Consider the following 20,257-nt stretch of genomic DNA (forward strand, 5'->3'; position numbering starts at 1 on the left):
CCACTCTCTGAATGAGTGGAAAGGGCTGGGACAGAGGAGACCTTTTCAGCTGTCTGCCCTACCTATGAAACTCCCAACTTTCAACGTTTTTCTGGAACCTATACTTCAACCCACGCAAATACTGACCTTTTCATTTTTCTAGCCATGTAGTATCTGGGTTATTTTCTTCTGCTGTGATTGTAACTAGCTTTCTATTTTATTGCTTTCATATTATTATAAACTGCTATAGAAATTATGAACTGAATGGTGGTATAGAAACATTCTCAGTAAGCAGAAAATAGTGTTCATGTGAACCAAGGGGTTCACATTTTTTAATATTCTAAAAGTGCTGAAACTTAATCCTGATTTCAGATGTTTCTTGTTAACCTATTACAGCTTTCTTTCATAACATGATGAAACTTGAGATATGTCATTGATTCTAAACTCTATTAAAAATTCTAAAACTCAAACCATTAGCTTTTGAATGCATTACATTAAAAATCTCAGAACCTTACCATTGTTGTGGAGTCCTTCATGCTCTCTGAGCCTGGCTGTTGCTTGCAGAGGTTTCATTACCTGACTAGGTAACCTCATCAGTGCTGGTGGGTGTGGGGTTTGCTCCCGGCTTATATACAATCGCTTGCCCTGCCAGTGTTGGTGGGGTGTGGTTTTCCCCTTGGTGGTTCCTTGATTGGGGTGTTGTTTTCTGCTTGATTGTCTCATGTTTACTGTTGATTATCTGGGTGTTGGCTGCGGGAAAGGATGGGTTCTATTCTTTTTGTTTCCTTCTTAGCTTATCATCTCTTTTGAATGGTGTGTAACTGTAGTTTATCTCTATGTGTCTATTGATGGCTGATTTGTCTGAATGCCAAACTTCCAGGAATTCCCTATCAGTTTTGGATTTGGCTTGGTCTAGGATGCTCACAGTTTCCCAGTTGAAAGTATGGCTGAGTCTGTCCATGTGTGTGAGATTAAGGAGTTTTTGTCGTGTCTTCTGACTGTGTTCATTGATGCGCTCTGCTAGTCTTCTGCCTGTCTGTCCCACATAGGGGCTGTGACAGTCCTTACACTGTATGTTGTAGATAAATCCTGTTTTTTCTTCTTGGGCTATTTGGTCTTTTGGTTTGCTTAAGAAGTTTTGGCAGGCTTGAGTTGGTTTGTGTGCTACGGTGATGCCGTGTGGCTGTAATAGTCTGCTGGTTGTTTCTGAGCTGTTTTTGATGTATGGCAGTGTTATCCTTGATAAAATATCAAAAAGGATCAAGAAGTGATCAACCTACAGTGACTCAACCCGCTACAGAACAACTAACACATTTCCAGGAAATTCCTGGAAGCTTGGCATTCAGACAAATCAGCCATCAATAGACACATAGAAATAAACCATATTTACACAACATTCAAGAGACAATAAAAAAGCTAAGAAGGAAACAGAACACATCCTCTCCAGCAGCCAATACCCAGATAAGCAGCGATTAACACCAGGCAAACAATCAAGCAGAGAACAGTTCAGTAATCAAGGAACTACCAAGGAGAAAACCCCACCCCCACCAACACTGGCAGGGCAAGCGACTGTATAAAAATAGGGAATAAACCCCACCCTCACTCGCACTGGTGTTACCTAGTCAGGTAATGAAATGTCTGCAAGCAACAACCAGGCTCAGAGAGCACAAAGGACTCTACAGTCTGACCCTGAGCTACAGATATTCTTTTCTGTTGGGTTCTTACCATTATTGTTTTCTGTATTTCCATGAACAAAAGCGTCTGGTACTTTAGCATTTACATCAGCAATGCTATGTTGAGCGTTCTCAGAATTTCCTCCTAATTCAAGTGGTAACGAATTGGGTATGGAGACATCCGTTTCTTCAACAAGTTCAGCTTTTAATACTGGTTGGTGAATAACAAAGTCTGTCTTCTCATTCCACATTTCTTTTTCCAGTATCGTAACAGCAGGCTTTGACAGAACTTCAATATATTTTCCTTCATCTTGGGTTTTATTTCGGTACATATATGTTTCAGTAGATAGCCCATGACAGACAGAGGAATCAAAACTTACTTCTGCACGCGGAAATCCCACTACATTAACAGGTTCCACTGTATTTGCAGAAATTTCTATGCTCTCAATATTGCCATCAGTCTTGGATATGACTGAAGGTTCTCTACCTTCTTCCCCCTCCTGGATTCCTAGACCATCACTAGGTAACTCATCTGAATTCTTACTGTTTTTTAGATCTGGCAACATGGTGGGATCCAATTTTTCAGGGCACATATCAGTTATCTCTTCTACTTCTGTGTTTACCAATATACATGGAGCTTCCTCTGAGGCAGCAGTGGCAGTGACACCGTCACTTTCTTCTCCCAATCTGGCAGGGCCCTTTGCAAGATTCTCTGTAGTTGAGGCAATAAACGTCTGATCAGATCTGCTGCTAGTAATACTGAACTCAAGGTCATGACATATTGCTCCTTCGGTAACTAAAGGTATATCATTTTCATCCAATTCAGACTCTTGGCTTGTAGCTTCTTGAACAGTCTTGCATTTTTCTATTCCTTCTGTGGAGACCATTGTATTTTCACTTCTGTGTTTTGTTTCTATTGGCACAACTGGACTATGTGTAAGTCTGTCACGTACTTCAGTTGCAGGTAGAGCAAAATTCAAAAGTTTTCCTTCTGTTCCAGAAATCTGATCAATTTGTTTCTCAGCAGGAAACTCAAAATGTTCACCTGAACTTGTTGAGATTGTGGCAGTATCAGAAGTTTGCTCCAGTCTTAGATCAAAGCATTGAGCAATGTCTTCATTGCCTTCCTCAGAAACAGGAGTTTCCATGTCTTCAATTATACTTGTGGAAATTGTAGCACATTCATCCCTTTCCAATTTGTCACCAACCGCCTGGATTTCATCACTTCCTCCAGTGGATACACTGGGCATATGAATGACACGTACCTCCACACTGCTGGTCTTCTCTACAGCTCTGGTAGTAGCAAGTATAGTCCCAGCATCTTCCACTGTTACACTTGGCATTGGAGCTTCAAATTCTTCTAAAACACTTGTAGAGACTTTATTAGATTTCAAAACATCTCCATCTTGATTCACGTATTTGACAGTTGTACTTGGTGTAGGAGAACTGAAACCTTCTGTTATCAGATTTGCGGCTTTCTCTAAGTTTTCAACTGTTCTTGCAACAAATGGTAATGGTGGCTCCTTGTGCTTGGCAGAATGTGCTGGAATAGAGCACAATTTGACCCCGCTTGTAGAGATGATCTCACCTTCACTTTTATTGTTTTCACTAGCAGATGCTGAAACTATATTTACTTCCTTAGAAACCATCTTAGTCAGGCCTCCACGTGTCCTGCTATCGAAGGAAGATCCAGTGCTGTCACGCTTCTCTTCACTAGCAGACAGCTGATCTACACCTTGTTTATTTAAGAGTGCACTGTTAGACTCAAGTGTCTCAGTCAGTGGAGAATCCTCCTCTTTTCTTGGGACAAAGTCCACAATATTTTCATTACTTGTACCAGTAATGCTAGTGGTGCTACTTGCAACTGTCCCCTTTATATTGCTGTGAACACCATCAACCTTCATTTCTTTTGTTAAGCACGTCATGCTATCAATAGAACTTTTATTTGCATTTGAAGAATATTCACCCAATCCTGTTCCAAGCTGGTCTGCAGATACACAGACAGAAGAACTTCCATGCTCTGTGGCTCCCGTACTAATAAGCAACGTCCCACCTTCTTCTGTTCCTGTACAAGCCAAAACATGTTCGCCTTCTTCATTGCCTCTTCCTGTACTAGTCACAAAATTTTCACCTTCTTCGTCCTCTTCTTTTTCACCTGTGCTGGTCACACAACCTTCATCATCAGTATAAGAGCCCTGGCTGACCTCAGGAGCATTTGTTTCAGGTCTAACTTCTGTGCTGTCTGTGGCAAGTTGGTATTTTCCTTCTGGATCCAAGGCTCCTGCAAAACCTTTCTCGTTTTCCTCCAAAAGGGTACAAGCAGGATCATCTTCTGCTGTTATTCCTGTGCTAGTGACATCACTCTCGCCATTTACAACGTCTTCGCTTTTGTCAGCATGGGATACCACTGCTATGTGATTTGCCATTTCAGGGCACAGTCCAGTCACAGCATTCTCTTGTGAGTCCGTGCCAGTCACTGTGCAGATAACAGAGCCAACGCGCTCCGGTTCTACGCCTGTACAAGTCACAGTGCCCTCAGCTGCTTTAACTTGTTCAGCTCCAGCTGGATTACTCTGAAACGCATCTGGATTTTCACCAATCATGGACGGATTCTGAGCTTCGGTGCCGGCACTGGTCACAGCACCATCACTTTCTATTTCCCCAGTGCACGTGGCACCACCACCAAAGTTGCCTGTATCACCAAAGTCGGAAGCCACACATTTTTCTTCAGAGCTTGCGCTAGTCACAGCATCATCTTTCTCGTCTGTCACACAGCTATTCACGCTTTGATCAAGTTTATCTCCGCTCCCGTTGACTACCTGTTTTGTACTTCCTTCTACATAATCCACAGTGCATTCGGCACCTTCTCCTTTCTTTGTGCTGGCTGAAGAACTTTCGCATATTGCAAGCTCTTCCATAACAGCTGCCGTGACAGTCCATTCACCAACAGCTTTTTCTGCTACAGGATGGGCACTTCCTTCACTTCTGATCCAAGGGCCCAAAGTGAAACCTTCATCTGCTTCTATACTTGTACAGCTTAAGTGAGCCTTTCTTTGCTCTTCTGAACAAGTAATGATGGCTTCGCCTTCTGCCAGCAAATTTGACATGCCTTCTCCACCACCTTGGTTTTCTCTAATACTAGTAGCTGCGGCAGGGTTTCCAGTAGGCCTCTCTGTGCTGGTTCCTATAACGTTGGCATCAGTTTCCATGCTACTGTGAATAATGCTGCAACGGCTACCTCCCACGCTACTGCCTACTACGCTGCTTTCATTATTATCTTCAGCAACTTCTTTGATATCATTTCCTCCTTTGATTAGAGCAGATACTTTGCTTTTTCTTTCTGGAACGTTCTTGGACACTGACCCTGAAGATAATTCTGTTAAATCACTCTGATTTTCGTCTGTTTCAGCTCTGCATTCTGCAGTACCCTCACTGAAATGATCCCTTCCTACTTTCTCCAAATTGATCAAAACAGATTTATCTGCACTTGCATTTGTAGATGCTACTTCTGAGCCGGTGAGATGATCGTTCTCTAGAATATTAGTCAATGCACTTCCAGTTCTTCTTTGCCCAGTAACCTCTTGAAGGCCTACTACAGCACTTATCCTTTCTTCAGTTGCTGATCTAGGAGGTAAATGTATAGGGTCTTCTGGGTTTTTAATTCCTATATGGGCAGTATCTTCTTTCATGTTTGCACTGAGTACAACGCTACCGTGAGATTCCATTTTAACAGCTTGTGTTTGACTGTCTGAAATGGTATCTTTAACACAAGATCTATTCAAAGATTCCTCTTCAGACACCTTTTGAGGTACCATTTCAGATCCATAATTTGAAAGATCTATGATTTCTGCAAGATTTACATCCATAGATTTCTGGTGCGCACCTTCTTCTGATAAATTCTTTACTGAAGAACTGGCTTTCCAACTTTGATTATCTCTACTCATAGGGTTCTTTGGACTCTGATCATCCTCAGTCATTCTATGAAATTTTAATTTTTCATTTTTATGAGCAGCATCTAGTAAAACTTGATCACTTTCTTCATAATCAGCATTCACATGATATTGTTCTTTTTCAACAGAACTGAAATCCTTTGGAGTCTGCTTAAAGGTATCACTTGGTACATCCATTTCCTGACTAGAAAAAACTTCCATTTTTTCTTCAGAGTTACTGAAATTTGAGTGCAACGTTATATTGAATTCAGGCCTTAAGTGATGATATATTTGGTCTTTGGCAATATTTTTCAGTTTAGCTTCTCCCTGTGAATTGTTACTGCTTTCTTCCTCAGCTTGGGTTTGTTGGTTGTGTGTATCACTGCAACCTTCCTCCACTGGCTCCTGGGTTTGATCAGAATACAGTAAGTGCCCAGTAGTCTTCTGAAGAGCAATGAAAGGGCTTGTGACAGCTGGCATTTTTTCCTCTCTTGTATCTATTTCTTGGGTTGATGTACTCACCTTTCGATGTTCGTTACTTAATCTTTTAATAGGCTTCTTCTCTGTGTTAAGGTTTTCTGGCATCTTTGCACTGCTTTCTACTTCTTTAATGCCTTTGTCTTCTGATTTGCTCTCATCTTCTTTCTTTTTCATGTCTTTGTTATTATGCTTAAAACTTTTGCTTTTGTGACTGTCTGCTGACAATCTCCTTTCCAGTCTGGAAGTACTCAAATATTTATCACTTTTACTTCTCTCTTTTATTTTTTCTCCCAACTGTACCTTAACTTTATGATTGGCATCTTTTTGGGAACTATTAAGTGAATGTGCGCCACTTTCAACTTCCAACTCAATGGAATTATCTTCAGAAGCTTTCATTTCAGGTTTGAACTTACATTGCTTATCTGGATCACTCTCTTCTGTATTTTTATCTTTGTCCAATTTCTGCACAGATTCCTGCTTGGAGAAACTTTCTTGTAATTCACTTTCAGATACTTTGGCTGGTTTGTTATGACTCTTCGACTTGGGTTTTAATAAAGTCCTTTCTTCTACGGTGCTCTTTGATCTTCGCCTGACCTTGTGCAGACCGTCGCCTGGCCTTGAAGTGTTATCCATGTTGGATGATTCTGCATCATGCTTATCTTCTTCGCTTCGTCTTGATGTGAGGGATGAAGCATGAACCTTTGAGGCACTCTGTGACTCTTTTGGTGGCCTAGGGTCATTTGGCAACTTCTTGGATTTATATTCTGCTTTCAATCTCTCTGTGGAAAACTGCCTCTCTTTTCTGTTGTTCTCTTTACGTACACCCTCTTCATTTTTTTCAGAAATATTTCTCATCTCTTTGCTGTTCATGGAAGTCTTTCTTTCGTTTCTGTGCTTGTTTTTCTTTTCAGTTTTATCATCAGGCAAAGCTTTTGCTAGCTGACTATTTTTCTGAACAGCCTCTTCATTTCTCAGGCTTTTTTCAGAGGGTACATTTTCAACGTCATCACTTGTTTTCTGAATATTTTCTCCTTTACATTTATACTTCATTAATGATTTGTCTTCAGAAAGACTCCTTTCTTTCTCATTTTTATCTTTTGATGGTCTAGCCTCTTTCTTCAGTACATTCTTAACACTTGGTGTTTCTGAATCATCCTTTTTAATATGTTTTTCATTTTTAAGTACATTCCTCTGCTTGTGAGGTTCTTCTGGACTGGCCTCTGCCCTGTCAAATTGAGATTTTGGTTCAATGTCTGCCTGGATGCCCTCCATTTGGAAAGAGGTAGATGTTCTTCTCTTGTGTTCCTTTTCAACCTTGATTTCACTTTTGTTCTCATCAGTTGAAAGTCCTGATTCTGCAAGTTTTCTAGCAACTTTATTTCCTTCATTTTTGCCTTGACTGGCTTTCATTTCTCTCAAGGACAACTTTTCACTACTCTACAAGACAAAAAAGTAACAAATTGTTAAGTAATTTTTAGTTCAAATACTGGTAGCTTCATTTACAATATTGATAAAATGGGCTGGTTCCAGCACTACTGTATGCTTAGTGGAATTCTGCTGCTGCTAGAAGCAATTTCCTTCAACTGTCCCCTGAATTCCCAACACGATCTCCTACGCTATTCTTGGAGAGTGGGAATCCCTCCCAAGCAGCCCTGGGTCTTCGGCTGAGAGATCAGAGAAACTGCTGCTAGAAACTCCCTGATCTAACCAAAAACTTCTCGAAAGAAATTTGAATCCAACCCGTGTTCCTTTTGTAATTGCAATTCTTCGTTTTAATTGGAAGAATGGTTAATGATGCATCTATTCAAAGTGATAATTATTTTTTCTTCCAAACAAGTACAAGCACTTAATAAACTTCTAGCTCAACAATTAATAATGATGGTCTTTGCATTTAATAGGAAAAGGAGGGCAAACTGAATTAATCAATTGCTTTTCTAGAATAGAGATTTACTATATAATTCAAAGCAGTCAGAAGTAGATCATTAACAGAGCTCACTTCATTTATTTCATTCATTTCTGGCACGTCCCCCTGGAGAAGGCTTCACCTTCACATGAATCCCTTTCATCCCCCCTTGACCAAAGAATGCAGGTCTCCCACTGGCTCTGCAAATGCCACGCGTCAGCAAAAGCTCACACAGAAACAGATGCTTTAGTTAAGAATCACAAACAACATCCACTTTAGAAGGCATTCACCAAATGAACAATTTTAAACAGCAAGAGTTTTAAAGCTTTTTGAAAAATTAAGACTTACTTCATGTATCTTTTCAGATTCTCCAAACTCTTCCTCAGGCTGTTCAAATTTTTTCTTCCTGCCCTCTTCATCATGTCTAAAAGTATGAGAGGATGAAATTATTGAAGGCAACTGTTTTCAGTAGAAATATAATTTGCTTTTTAATTAATTAATTCAATATTTAATTAAAGTAATTGGCTAACGATCTGTCAGATCTATTGTCTTGCACCTTCTGCTAAGACGGTCGTAGCTAAGACAAAAGTGAGATCGTAAAGAGGTCGAATTCACAGCATCCATAGCTCCTCTTCTTCCTGTGGACGAGGAGGACATTCCTAACTGAGAGCTGTTGGGACCAGGAAGGGAGGAATGAAAGGCTGCATCCTGAAGAACGGAGCTACTGAGGTCCACGGCAAGACAGAAATGACGTCTATAGGAAAACAACTTATTGGATAGACTGGAAGCACTATGGAGAGCAGGGAGGCATACATGCGGTGGTGGTAACAGATCTGGAATCTCAAGGGCAAGGCTCTACTCTGGTCCACTAGAAAACAGCTAGGATTCAAACAACTGTGGAAAGGAAACAAAATCCAGTAATTTTGCTTCTTCACTTTTGGAAAGAGTCCATTTTCCACCTGGACTGGGAAAGCGGAGGAAAAGAATCTCCCTGAATTCAAACATGCCTGTTTGAAACTTGAGGGTCTTAAGAGCTGACTAAACAATTCTACGAATGCCAGCTGCTTCTGCTCAGTCTTGCTCTCTGCCATACAAGCTCAGCGGAAGACCGCACACGTCTGCTCCACACATTTCTTCGCATGTTGCTGTTTCCCAAACAACCCGCAGAAGTTGTAGATTCATTAGGAGGGTGACCTTGCTCAGGACTCACCCGTCCCTCCAGGAGCCATTAGATTCCATACAATTGGCCTAGATGGCTTTGCAGTGGCATTTGCAGGTTTGTTGCATCCTTTGCTTTTGGAGGTGTATCATAAATATTTGAAGGATGGTAAATTATCATCATCGTCATCATCATCATCATCATCATCATCACGCATATGTATAGTTATAGCCTATTTCATTAATTAATGTGGATACTAAGGTCTTAACTACCATGCTGGCTAGACACCCGCATATATAACTCACCCTTCCCGGTCAGGATTTATCAAAAATGGTGAGGCATCAGACAATTTACGGTTATTTCTTGATATATAGGCTATAACCAAAGACAGAATGAACTCTGCTGTACTAGTATTTAGATGCAGAAAAACCTTTGATTTGCTATGGATTAATAAATTGTTAAAGCAAGTGGTGACATATGGCTTTCCATGGGAATTTGTTTAGTGGATTGAGATTTATTATTTGCAACCCGGTGCCAGAGGTATAACAAACTGAACGATTACACACTCAGCAGGGCTGCCCACTTTTGCCCTTGCTATTTAATTCGATCCACCACAGTATGGCAATCTTTAGACATTAAGTGTAATACATTGGCGGGGTGTGAGTATAAATGATTTTTGCATGCTGATTAAATTTCGGCAATTTCGGACCAGTACTCTATCTCCCTCCCTAAGTGCATAAAGGGAGTACCAAATACACATTACTGGTACAGTGGCAATAAATACGTTGAAACTTTTAGAAAGGTTTGAACTGGATGTTAATAGAGGGGTCAAAATTCCTTTAAGCTTGTGGGGTAAAACTAACGTAATTAAAACTAATATTGTCCCTTGTTTGATTCATGTACTTAAGAAGTATTCCTATGTTAATAACAAATAAACATTTCCTTCAGATTGATAGGTCACTTGGGAAATTGTGGGAAATGGTCTGGCTTTTAAATCATCTTTATATGGGAATAACAAAATGATACTTGATTCATCTTTTCTGGTAGACTTGGAGATCAGAAAGCATCGTTTACACAGAGCTTTTCCTGAACTCTGTTGGACACCAAACTGCATGGATTGCAAAGACAGTTCACCATAAATTGCATATTTGCTGACAAACTAACTCTGATTAATTAATTGTTTAATCATTGATTCAGACTGTTGGAGGCTGAATTTGCTCTTGTGATCAAAGAATCACAATTTGCTTTTAGCACACTAACAAATAATGATCTGCTGCAGAAATGTAAAGCCTACATATGCAGAACACTATTTTTTAAATTGTTAATCATTACTATTAAAGATACAAGCACATTTTCTTGCTGGTTTCCACTCTAAAGTCAGAAAAAAATATGGGACATGCAAGGATATACAGGCTCACTTAACTTCATTCGGAAGAATTGGGAAAAGCCATGTTCAGGGGGCCTCCTCCAGGGAATTACAACTTAGCTGGAGGCAGAAGATAACCATCTCAGGAGCTCCTGGCTATCTTGGTGGCTGGACACTAAATTGAGTTCCTACATACAGTGTGGAAGTGTTGAGGTTGACAAGGACCCATAGCACCAGGTGGGCAAGAGAGATTTTCTTCCTGCCCTGCCTCAAGTGGCCTGTTAGCTGCCGCTGAGTTGGTTGGCCCAGCTGGGCAGGCAAAAATTAAAGTCCATACAGGCACTAGAGCTTTTCTGCTGTAACTGACACAATGCTGCTCACGTTCAGCATCCCTTTTGTGATGCTTAAGGATCTTTAGTGAAGCAAGCTCCATTCATTTCTTCAAGGAGCCCTTCTGGAGAGGTGTACAACCAATTTTAAGAGATAAAGGAGAATTACCCCATCTAATGATAAACTTCCAGGGGACCAAAAAATGGGCTGAAAGAGAATTTCAGGGGGGTCAAGCTGAAAGACCCCAATCCAAATACATCTTCCCATGGAAAACAAATGATAGCTAGTGAGATTATTTGCACAAAGGTGGAAAAATACTGAAATACCTACAATGGAAGAATGGATCGTCAAGATGATGGAATTAGCAGAAATGGCAAAACTGACCTGTTTGATCAGGGATAAGACAATAAGTACTTTTGCTAAAGACTGGAAACCTCTTGTGGACTTTTTGCTGAAAACGGAAAAAAATGAACTGGTGATTTATGGATTTGCTGATTAAAAAGGGCTGAATATGGGAAGGAGGGAAGCATGATGTAACCTTATAGATCAAGAAAAAATAATTAGTTCATTAGCAACTGCTGCAAAGAAGATCAGACATCACTTCTTTATATATCATTTTTTTCTTTTACTTACACTATTTTTCACACCGTTATCTTTTTTTACTTTCTATGTAAATTACTGTTTACTGTTTATCTTTTTTACTTTTACTTCTTTATTTCAATATAATTTTTTAGTAAATTTAGTAAATAATTCAATATAATTTTTTAGTAAAATTATAATAAAATGAAAACGAATGCCAGCTCAGTTATATGATGTCAGATTAGGCAATTATCCCCTTCAGAAATACACTTTCTCAGGGAAACTAAACTGTCAGCTCCGCCATAAACATTTAGAAGGCCAAAGAAGGTGATAAACTAGGAGATCCTGGGAAGTGAGCAGAACTCTGGGAAAGCCAAAGAAAGTAACTCCCTAGAAAGAAACTCTGTTTGTGGAATAATTGCCTCTTTGCTCTTTCAAAACCCCATTGTCTTTGTGGTCCTGTCCCATTACCTCATAGTTACACCCTAATTGTTTTACTGACCTCATTAGGGACATTATGTGCTATATCCAAATATTTGCTGTTCTCTACCAATCAAATACCTTGCAAAATGTGCATTTGTAGACTGCAGAATCCGTTCATTATTAATGGCAAATTAATTTTGGGCTGATTTCTTGGTTGTAGTACATAGAGTAGGTACTGCATAAAGCACTAGAGTGTTACATTGTTCTTACCCTATTTTATTATATAGTATTTTTCTTTACTCTTTTATCTTGCTATCTTAATTTATTGAATTTAACTTTTCTAATATGTATGTTGAGTCTGTGACCTATAACAAAGTAATTGATTGACTGACTTCTTTTAATCACATAAGCAAAGCATACATTCAGTGATTACTACCTGGAAATAGCAAGTTAGCTTTGTAATATGCAAATACTAATGTAATTCAACTTTATTGTAAAAGAAAATGAAGGTGTACCTTGACTCTCTTTTTCTTTTCCTGCTTAGGGCTACTTTCTTTTCCAAAAACCTTTGTTCTTTGAGCACATCCTTAATGCTGGCACCACCAACTTTTAGATCAAGGCCTCTTCCTGAAGGGTCTTCCAAATTTTGGATGCTTTTACCTAAAATGATACAGGAAAATCTCAAGCTGCACTATCTCATGGTTTCAGAATAAAGGAGGCTTCCACTGTTCTGCCGAAAATGCATCTAGTAGTAAAGCAATGCAAGAAAGGTTGGCGTAAAGTAAAACTCAGTACCTTGACTGCCAGTTTTCAGAGATTTTATTTTTTCTGCAGCCTTCTGTTTCCTCTTTTCTTCAAGTTTTTCTCTGTTAAGCTGTCTCCTCAAGAGCCTTTCTTCCTTTTCTCGAGCCTGAAGATACAAACAGTGTGGGAAAGGGAGTAATCCAGAGTAAGACATGAATAGGCTTTCAGTTGCCTTGTCCAACAGCTGCCCTTTATTAACTTTCCTGAAGTTATGAGCCCACGTGAAGCAGCACTTTATCAGCTGGATCCTGGTAGTGTCAGAAAGCAACACAGACCATGCACTTCCCTCCCGTGGCTCTCCAGATGTCGCCCAACTACAATTCCTGGCAGCTTCATTCAGTACAGCCAGTGCTGAAGGATGCTGGGAATTGTTCTTCTGCAACGTTTGAAGGTCTGCAAGATCCAGTAGGATATGCTAGCTTTAATCTTTATCCTCCTAAGCAGCTTGGAGTCAAGTTACCTGACACACAGTCTCCTCCAGCTGGTTATTTGAGACTGCATTCCCCGGAGCATCTTTCCTGTCCCTGTCACCAAGTATGTGAAGTCATATTGTGGTTGGGCTTAGTGAACAATGGGCTACAGTTCATGGTTAAAAGAAACAGCCCACAGTGATCATTTAACTTAGCATGACTCCACGTGCCATCTAAACCCAGGCAACAGATCAATCAATGGTAAAGTTTTTCTGGGCTCCAAAAGAACAGCCAGGCTTCATCTTTTCTGGGCTACTTTTTTTACTTGTTAAAAGAAAGTCAAGAAGTGTTGGCAGCTCAGCCACTGAAAAGAACCAGCTGCATGATACCGATTATCTAGACTCAGTTCTATTTGGCTGGGAAACAATAATAAAACTGCTGTGATCATCTTGATGAGTGACCCATGCCAGAAACTAGCTGGGAAAGGGGAGGGCTTGTCAGGTGGCTTGGATTTCCTAGAACTATTCGATACCATTCACCATAGCATCATTCTAGACTGCCTGGCAGGGATCTTGTTTTGCAGTGGATCTGGCCCTCCCTGTCAGACTGAGTCTAGATCTGCTGGAGGACTACTGTTCAACACTGAGGCCACTGACCCATGGAATTCCATCTATTTCCCATTGCGTTCAACGTCCACAAATGCCCCAGGCCAGGTGGCAGAGCCAGGTCTCCAAGCTTCTCCGGAAGGCCAGGAACGATGGGGCTAGCCTCACCTCCAGGGGAAGGATGTTCCAAAGGGCAGGCACCACTGAAGAGAAGGCCCGCCTCCTGGACCCCGCTAGATGGAATTCTCTTATGGACGGGGTCCGCAGCAGGTCCTCTCTGCACCATCGGGTGGGGCGGGTCGATGTTATGGGGAAGAGGCGGTCCCTCAGGTAACCTGGCCCCATGCCATGTAGGGCTTTAAAGGTGATAACCAACACCTTGAACTGGACCCGGAAGCAGACTGGCACCCAATGCAGCTCACGCAGCAGTGGTGTTACATGCGCCCTTCTGGGGGCGCCACAAATAGCCCGTGCGGCCGCATTCTGGACCGGCTGAAGCTTCTGGATACTCTTCAAGGGTAGCCGCATGTAGAGTGTGAATTCTAATAACACAAAGGCTAGTGGCAAAATGAAATCCTGGACTTGGGAATTAGGTTCAGTGAATTTTGGGCAGGTTTGTTCTCAGCCCAAAAGAGAGGTTTGCAGTCTGAGACTACTCTTGGATCCTCAGCTGTCACTTGATTTGCAGGGGGCATCTACACAGAGGAGCAATTGTATCTGGTGCATCATCCAAGTCCTTCTCAACTAGCTGGGTGTGGTGATGACTGTCCATGGCTGGGCTACATCCCAACTACTACAATCCATTCTATGTGGTACAAAGTGCCTGAAAGCTGCAGCTGCAACTTTTAATAACTACACTCCTAACCATTCATTCATTCATTCATTCATATTTGTTATAGCAGCCCAACTCCAGTGGATTCTGGGCAGCATACAGCAGCAAAAAATACATAAAAACAGAAAAAACCTAAAACCACACAACAACCCAGACTAAAACTATCTTAAAAGCAACACAAATGTGGGGTACAAGAATTGTATCTTTGTACAATGAGAGAAATCAATATACAGAAGTGAGTTCCTATCCATCCGTCCCCCACTTCGGATGAAATGAGCCAGGGAAGAATGAGGTTCCATATAGCCCAGGGCAGAGAGAACCAGGAATTTTTCTGGTGCGAGATCACAGAGATAGCAACAGGGCACCCATGGAGACGCCCTTAATCCTTTCTTTCAATTTAAGAGGTAACAATAAGTGCTACAGTAGCAGCAATATATAAAAATTAGGAGGAGAAAAGGCACTTTTTGTTCTTGCTTTAAATTTTGCCAACAAGATATGCATCTATATAAACTGTTTCATAGTTAGAATAAGGGAATCTTGGCTTCCTGGATTGCATGCAGCATATGTAACATTGCATGTGCACAAAACTTTCCCTGCCAGTCTTCGAGAAGTTGATATTCATAAGAAAAACAGACAAGTACTTTTGTGACCCAGAACGTTCAGCCTGGAGCATGGGGCACTTGCTGGTTCATAAGTGACCAGGTGACGCTGGAAGAAGTTTTTCAGAGCGTCACTCATCCAGAGAAACTATCAGTCATTAAGGAAAGAAAGTAAAAGAGCAGCTCAGCTTACCACCGACTGGCGACGTTGCTCCACTGTCCTTTCATCATCTGAATCACTGTAATACTTGGAGTAAAGATACGGCTTGTGGACATAAGCGTGTCGTCCAGATTTCATTTTTTTATCATTTGTCCCATCTGCCTCTGGTTTTGCCTTAATCTGGCTGCATTCATCTTCCTCGTCTAGATAAAAGTTGAGAAAATAAAAGTTTGAGGAAAAGTTCATTTTTAATTTAGATTTAGACTGAGATCCAAAGAACCAGATAGCGCCCTCAAAGCAGACGAAGCACACTTCTCAAACAAACCCTCCATCAAAGCTGATGTCGATGAGCAGAAGGACTGCAGCTGGAAGTGAAAAACCATCTCCCTATCCAAAAGCAAAAAAAAAATGTTGGCATTTCTGGATCCTAGCCTTACCTTTCCTTCATCTATTCATAATAAAAATAACATTGAAAGAAATAATATGTTAAAAATCCAACAGTACTTTACTACCCAACTATTAGGGTAAGTCCAGAACTAGATATCAGAATAAATTCAGTTACAGTTGTTACCAAACGACTCTGGAAACTGTAATATTGCAATATTGCATATTGTCTGATATGTTCTCTGACAGCCCCAGCTATGATTGTTACGAGGAAAACTATGAATTGGATATTCATATCAGAGTCGGTAAAAGCACAGAATATATCCTTTTAGCGTTCAAGAATGATAACCCAAATAGATGGTGCAGATGAAAGCAATCAAACAGTTTAGCATTTGAATGCAGTTTTCTGAACTTAAAATACTGAAATCTTTCAACTGACCATTCAATATAAATTAACAAACTGACTCTATTCTTATGAATAACGGACACTATGGTGTAGCACGCTTGAGACCTATTAAACACAAAATGAGCTCTGCTAAATGAGAGCCTACTCATGGTTTGTAGTTAATGAGAAACAATACATCGTATTAAACAACAAATATATTCTGGAATAACATTTTTCATCTCAGTGGTATCTAAATACATGAGAATGGACAGATTCAGGCTTACTGCTGTTAAGGCAAGAGGCCTTGCCTCCTGTTTATGCCTTGTCTCGCCTGGGAGTTTCCCCACCAATCTTTGCTTGGATTCTGTGCCCATGCACAGCATTTGGAAGTACATCCAAGTTAATTTTAATCCATTTCAGAGACACCCTCAAGGGGTGAAGAACTGTACTTATTTGTTGCACTTAAGTGGTACATCAGCAATGAATGTATGTAATATTCAGCTGCTCCAGCTAGCAGTATCAAAGTGTACAAAGGAGTTGTATTTAAGGAAAAGCATGTTCATTCTTTTAGTCTTCTCGCCAGCCAAAGCTCAAGATTACTTTACCATCAGAAACGATTTCTCCTTCTTCTGTGCTGTCAGAAAGCACAATGTCTTCTTCACTGTCTTCTTCAAAGGAAGAAAGATCACTGGTATGCACAGAGCTAACAGTAAGATCACTCAGTATGTCCACATCAGAATCATCCAACACTGGTTTAGAAGGAAAGAGAGAGATGATTTAAAGTATGATCCAGAATCCAGAACGTCCCACACGTGACTGGAAATAGCTTCCACGCGTGCCTGGCACTACCCACCTTCCAAAGTGCTGTGGAAGAGAATGACCTTTAGGAGTCTCTCTCCACTAGTCTGCAAAAGGTGCGCGTGTGTGTAAAAAGAAACTCATTAAGCAGCTTTCCAGCATGAGGTTTTTAAAAAAAGAAATACAGTGAAGCCTTGGCTTCATTGTATTTCACTTTCATTTATATCTGAAAAATAAACATCTGAAAATAAAGAAACAACTGAAAGATAGAAATAGGAAAATTCTGTCCTAGGAATGGTCACTGAGGCTCTTCCTCCTTGCGGAGATGCCAGGATTCTGGCTTCCATTCCCCAGTCTGGTACCCTCCAGGCACCCCGAGATTCCAATTCCTCAGAATTCTCAGAAAGCGCAGCCATTAGCTGCATCCATTCGGAACTGCAGCTTCTGACATCCCATGATACCAGGAGGACGCCAGACTGAAGAAGGCTACGCTAAAAGACAACCAGCTTCCTAAAAATATATGTAACAAGAGATTAAAAAAAAAAAGAAGTGCTAAGATTTTAACAGAATACCTACGAAAAGAGAACACAGGATAAGAAATTTAGCAAAAAAAGGAGATGTGTCACAGAGGAAGAGATGTAATTGCTTTAGATGGGATAAAGGAGTATTAAGAAAGAGGACCTAACAGTAATCAAAACTGAGTAAGACACATGGAAGAGTTTTAGAGTATCTTCTGTGAAAAATTAATGTATTTTGGAAAGATTGTTAAATGATGAAACAGCCAAAACATGCAAGTGTAAAAAGCTATCCTATAGTAAAGATTCCTGGCACATAAAGAAGTGAAATCCAGAACAACATAAAGTGAAAAATAAAAGGTCCTGAATGAGAACACAAGAGTAAGAATCTCAAAATGCAATGTGAAAATGACAGATTATTTAAAAAAATCTGAAGGAAAATTGGCTGAAAACTTATGTGACAATGTCTCCTTTCACAAATAGTACACAGGGTAATAGAGAAGAGTAAAAAGGAACAGTTCTGTTTTAAAAATCCAAAACATGGGCTATTATAAACTATGGAAACAAAATACAAAGATACTAAAAAACAAAAAACCATCAGAACATTTGTTTATCTAATTTGTCCCTGCCCATTTCCTCCCATCAGGGGACTCTGGGTGGTATTTACGATTACCTAGCCAACTGCTATGTTCACTTTTATAAAATAATTTAAATTCTGAAATATTCTCTAAGTCCAGTAAGCTAAAATCTTTAGAAAATTATCACACTGCAGGTAAAAAAAAACCCAGCACCATTCTAAATGTACATAGTCAACCAATAAAATGTAGTGCCGTATCTGTTCACCCATATCAAAACTTTCTAAAGAAATCAAAACCTCCTTTCCATTTGTTCTAGTCCGTTCATAATGAATAAACCCCGATGATTTTATACCTTCTTTTGTGCTTTCGTTTTTGTTCTTACTTGTGTTCTTTTCCAGAGCTAAATGTTTTATCACCTCTATCTCTTTATCTTTCATTGTCTTTTCTTCTTTTGCTTTTACATCATCACTTCTTTTCAAGAAGTCCAATTTTTTGTCAGATTTTTCTTTCTTTTCTTTTTTCTTTTCTCCTTTCTCCAAGCTTTCTGGTTTTCTATCACATTTATCCAACAGTTTAATTTTTTGTTCATCACTTTCCTGAAAAATTTCCTTGCTTGGATTGAGTGAACTGCTAGCTTCTTTTGATGCAGTTTTTCCTTCTTCACTTGAAGAAAATGAATTATTTACATCTTCACAGTTTGCTACTAGTTCGAAGTTTTCTCCTGTAGAGTTACAAGGCATTTTTTCTCCATCAAGAAGCTCTTCTGCATTCCGGTCTCTCTCAAGGCCGCCATCCAAACTCTGCTGAGACAGGAGCTTCTTTGAGCATCTCTCGCTGGTCTTGGCATGCGTGGCTTCTGTAGAGGCCCTGGCAGCACTGGCTTCTTGGTTTAGAGATGTTATGGTCTCCAAAATAGACAGAGCATCATTAGCCACGTTCACGTTTGGAGTGACAGCAGGAACACCTTCAAATAAGAGCACGGTAAGAACAATTATTAGTATAAGGTACTGTATGCGTGCTGAAGAAGCTAAACCAAAAAAGAATCTCTTGGTTCAGAGTGCCCAGTGTGGTCCAAACTGGGCACTCTGGCACACCCTTAAACACTAACATTCCATTTGTGACAGTAAGCCACGTGCAATAACTCTGCTAGGTGCAATAACTCAAGGATGCAGTGGTGGCAGGGGGCTGTCAAGAAAGCTTTCTTTATTGCTCTCACTGTCCTGAGATAATGTGCTCTAACCTGTGTTTGGTCAACTTTGTGCCAAGATTTCTGTCACTTGCTCATCTCATATCCCCCCCATAGCCACACTAGAGCTTCGACAGAACCATAAGCCCTGTGACGTGGAAAATTTCCCAGAGCAGTCAAGAATCTTCCCGATGCCTATGTCTCTGGAGGCAGATCTTCCTAACAATATCTTACAAGCAGGTGAGGTGGCTACAGCTCCAAATCTTACTAGAAAGCACGAGACTATTAGCAATTGTTTTCAGAACAAGTGTATGCCCCCCTTAATGTGTTAGTCCTGTAACATATCAAAAGAGCCTTATGACTGTCATGGAGGCACTGAAGTTCTGAGTTAGCCTTGACAACAGATGTTGAAAGTCCCCAAGAACATTATTTCTGAAGTCTCCAATACTACAACAGAGACCATTCTAGCTAGCTTGGAGATAAGGCTGGTCAGAGCGGTGCAACATCAGGTGCAAACCTTAATATGTTTGGGAAGGAATATTAATAAGATTGAACAAAATTCCTCAGAAGGGAGTGACTACTATGTAACAGTGATGCTGGTGGAAGACAAGGGCAACAAATACTGGAAAGACACTTGAAGATATTTTTTTTTTGCCTATCTTCCACTCTGCCCCGTTACCCTCCCATGGCTAAATCTTGCTGACTGATCCTGAACCTCAGTAATTTCAATATCCTAAATGCAGTCCTCGTCAGCTTGAACTGCAGTATCAATAGTTAATGGGTGATAAAGAGCTTTACTTGGATCTTCCATATCCTAATCCCTGTGAGACTTTAGAATTTTGGGATGGATACACTGGAATTTAATCCAGACAAAGGAGAAATGCTTTTGGTACAGAATCTGATGAAAAAGAAAGGAAGGATGCTAATAATATTGGAAAGATACCCATTCCGAAAAGAGAAGCTTGCCGTTTGACTCCGAAAATTCAGATAATGGGAGAAGCTGGGAGTACCTTTCTATAAACAACAGTTTTCAGTTGTGAGGCCATTTCCAGAAAATGAGCCTAGCTATATCTATATCCAGACCAGACAGCTGTAATTAGCTCTATGTTGGGATGCCTTCAAAGAGGTAATATCAAAGCTTCTGTTGATAAAGAAGTTATTTTCTCTTTAGTATACTAAT

General features: G+C 40.3%; 1 protein-coding gene across 1 annotated transcript in view; it reads right to left on the reverse strand.

Moving 5' to 3' along the window:
* The window catches only part of BOD1L1 (biorientation of chromosomes in cell division 1 like 1), a 44,305-nt gene that overhangs the window by 19,216 nt on the left and 4,832 nt on the right, over positions 1 to 20,257 (reverse strand). The window contains exons 4-10 of the mRNA XM_063310392.1: positions 18,244 to 18,855; positions 16,606 to 16,749; positions 15,265 to 15,434; positions 12,617 to 12,731; positions 12,337 to 12,481; positions 8,313 to 8,388; positions 1,705 to 7,498 (exon numbers count right to left, since the gene is read on the reverse strand). Of these exons, the coding sequence (XP_063166462.1) occupies positions 1,705 to 7,498; positions 8,313 to 8,388; positions 12,337 to 12,481; positions 12,617 to 12,731; positions 15,265 to 15,434; positions 16,606 to 16,749; positions 18,244 to 18,855 (7,056 nt within the window). The remainder of the gene's footprint in view (positions 1 to 1,704; positions 7,499 to 8,312; positions 8,389 to 12,336; positions 12,482 to 12,616; positions 12,732 to 15,264; positions 15,435 to 16,605; positions 16,750 to 18,243; positions 18,856 to 20,257) is intronic.

The sequence above is a fragment of the Candoia aspera genome, chromosome 8 (genome assembly GCF_035149785.1).
Source record: "Candoia aspera isolate rCanAsp1 chromosome 8, rCanAsp1.hap2, whole genome shotgun sequence".
In the NCBI taxonomy this organism is placed as follows: Eukaryota; Metazoa; Chordata; class Lepidosauria; order Squamata; family Boidae; genus Candoia; species Candoia aspera.